Source organism: Myotis davidii, unplaced genomic scaffold (assembly GCF_000327345.1).
Source record: "Myotis davidii unplaced genomic scaffold, ASM32734v1 scaffold1107, whole genome shotgun sequence".
Taxonomy (NCBI): Eukaryota; Metazoa; Chordata; class Mammalia; order Chiroptera; family Vespertilionidae; genus Myotis; species Myotis davidii.
Genome location: NW_006300016.1, coordinates 397,431 through 400,748, shown reverse-complemented (window position 1 = coordinate 400,748; position 3,318 = coordinate 397,431). Strand labels below are relative to the sequence as shown.

Genomic DNA, 3,318 nt, shown 5'->3' with positions numbered 1-3,318 from the left:
AGACAGTGTTATTTTTAATTAATGAATAACATACAAATTTTATTGTTCTTCATTTTTTTTTATTTTTTATCTTCACTGTAAAACAATTTTTTTCTTTTCAAATAATTTTCTTTAGATCTTTTAATTAAGGCCATTTGGTAACAATTTCTGTATTTGTTTCTAAAAATAAATATATTTTTCACTTTTATTCGAATTGTATCATTTTGATTTGTGTTGGATTCTAGATTGGCAGTTATTTTTTTTCAGATTTAAGGTATATTATTTTCTTTTGTCTTCTACTGCTTTGCAAGTATTATCTTTGGAGAACTTTGAAAACTTTATCTTTATGTTTGGTTTTTAGCAGCTTCACTGTGATATGCCTAGAAAAGTTTTCTTTATAGTTATTATTGGAGTTCATAATATGTTTTTTATTTGTGGTTTCATTTTTTTAAATTGTCAATTTTGTAGAGTTTTCAGCTATATCCTTTCCAATTATGTGACTATCCCATTCTTTTGGGTTCCTCTCCTTCTTTATTCACTCTTTTGTATTTCTCAGCTTTTTTTCCCTCTATATTGCAATATGGAAACTTTCCTACGGCCTATATCCAGTGCATTAATTTTCTTTTCATTTGATTTAATCTGCTGTTAAGCTCATTCATTGCTCTCTTAATTTTACTTATGGGATTTGTTCATTTCTAAATTTCCTGTTTGGTCAATTTTTATATAATTTACTAGAGGCCCGGTGCACAAAAATTTGTGCACTGGCGGGGGTGGGGGGAGTGTCCCTCAGCCCCACTTGTGCCCTCTCACAGTCTGGGACCCCTTGAGAGATAACCACCTGCTGGCTTAGGCCCACTCCTGGGTGGCAGATGGCCAGGCCCAGATGGCAGGGGTGCAGGCGGGATGGTGCTGTCCCACCCTGCCTGTAGTATGCAAATTAGCCGCCATCTTTGCTGGCCGTTAATTTGCATATCGTGCTAATTAGCCTATGGAAGGCATAGCGAAGGTATGGTCAATTACCATGTTTGTCTATTATTAGATAGGATAGTTCAGTGATAAAAATCCTCAATCTTAAACATGGTACATACAGTTAGTTTAAAATCTGTTTCTCACAAATATAATATCTGGGCCTGTTCATTTATATAGTTTGTATTGTTTACTATTTACATTGTGTCTGTTTATATTGTTTACTATTTCCATTTGCATTCATCTTGTTGCTTTGTCTCTTTCTTATTTAATTGTTGTATGTTTGTATTTTAATTCTGTTTAGACCATTTATATTTTCATAATTTTTTGTAGAACTATTATTAGGTCTATGCTGGTATTAATTTTCTCCATGAAATATTTGTTTTCTTTATTGGTAACTTCAGGATATACTGGCTCTTTTACATACATTACTTATAATGAAGCTGAGGAAATAAAGGTCTGGTAACTTCCATAAAGTCACAGAGCAAGTGGCAGAGGCAGGTTCTGAGCAATTGTAGTCAAACCCTAACCTAAATCAATGTTGTTTGTCCTGTAATTCTATACAATAAAAGCCTAATATGTTAAGTGTCCGGTTATCCAGTCGTCCAGTCATTCATTCAACCAATCAAAGCGTAATATGCTAATGGTATGCTAAGGTCGCTTAATTGCTTGCTATGACATGCACTGACCACCAGGGGCCAGAGAGTCAGCCAGTTGACCAGTCGCTATGACATGCACTGACCACCAAATGGCAGACAGTTGACCGGCTGACCAGTTGCTATGATGTGCACTGACCAACAGGGGGCAGGCTCTCCAACTGGTAGGTTGGCTTGCTGCTGGGGTCCAGCCAATCGGGACTGAGCGAGATGGGCCAGACATGCCCTGGAGCCTTCCTGCTGTCCCTCCCTGGCCCTGATAGTGCACTGGTGGGGGTCCCTCAGCCTGGCCTCACCCTGCTGGCAGTCTCAGACCCCTTGGGAGATGTCCCCCTGCCGGCAGTTAGACATCCCTCTCGCAGTCCAGGGTGCACAAATTCGTGCACTGGGCCTCTAGTATGTGATATAAATCTACAACCTAGCAAACTGGTGAACTGCCTTTCAAAATGGCCCCTTGGGCACATTTTATTTGTCAGTCTAAGCTAATGATACATTTGTGACTGATTACTATCAAACAAATAGTATAGTATTAGTTATTGGATAAACTGTAGTCAGCAAAACTGGTTGAAATTTTTTAATCCAATTGAAAATTAGCATATATCACATCTTGGTGCAGGAGTTGTCAGGAAATAGAGATTGCATTGTCTTATTTAAAGAACAGAGAAATACATGGGAACAATAGATCTCTGGACTTCATCTTAAAAATGAGAATTTCTAACTCATGAGCCAGTGTGCAAGATGTGCCTTTCTAAGTATTAAAAGACAAATATTGAGAAAATGTATGTAAATTGGACTTTGTTTAAACATGTGTGATGAATGTTTGAAATATATCTCAGAAACCATTATAGGCATTATTATCTTTAATTTATAGCATGCAAATTGAGTTCAGTGAATTACACGGCTAGCAGGTGATAGGTCCAGGATTTAATCCCTATACTGTTTAGCCAAGGCACTTATATTTTCTAATCACAATCTAATCTTTTAGACTTGACAATTGCAACATTATATAATGATATATGTTTTTAAAAAGATCCTGGAAAGCTCTGGGGTTATTAAAAAATTCAATTTTTATCAACAATGGTATCTGAATAAATGAGTTTTGTCATTTCTTTTTTATTTGATTTGGAATAGAATTTTATTTAGTCATTGGATACATTTTTTCCATAATATAACGTTTTGATATTTAAATGCATTTTTAAAATTGTTTTTCCATAGGGATGTGAGTAAAGTGCAAGCCTTCGGATCAGTCTCATTAGATCAAAAACATGCCAAAGCAAATAGCTTTTTAAGATACACTAAAACCATTTATGATGTGATACGCCACTTGAGTGGAGTAATGCCTGATGGGATTAATCCTAGTCAGTCTTTACCTGTGGATTACATTGAAAGGCTCATTCAGCTTCATTTGCAACATTCTTTGGTTCTTGACTTTCTCAGGTAAGAGCAGGGATGTGCTAATTTAAAAATGTAATTATGCCCTGACATGTTTTTCTCAGTGGCTAGAGCATTGGTCCTCCTACGGAAAGGTTGTGGGTTTGGTTCTCAAGGTTTGATCCGAGGCGTGGTTGGCTCTAGTGCTGGAGGCAGCTGATTGCTGTGTCTCTCTCACATAGATGTTTCTCTCTCTCTCTTCCTTCCTCCCACCCTCCCTCCCTCTCTCTTCCTCCCTTCATCACTTCCTTCTTCCCTCCCTCCCTCTCCTCCTCTTCCCCTCCCC

General features: G+C 37.4%; 1 protein-coding gene across 1 annotated transcript in view; it reads left to right on the top strand.

The window, feature by feature from the left end:
- Positions 1 to 3,318, top strand: part of CFAP47 (cilia and flagella associated protein 47) — a 458,234-nt gene that overhangs the window by 181,285 nt on the left and 273,631 nt on the right. Inside the window, 1 exon segment of the mRNA XM_015571970.1 lies at positions 2,817 to 3,038. Within this exon segment, the coding sequence (XP_015427456.1) occupies positions 2,817 to 3,038 (222 nt within the window).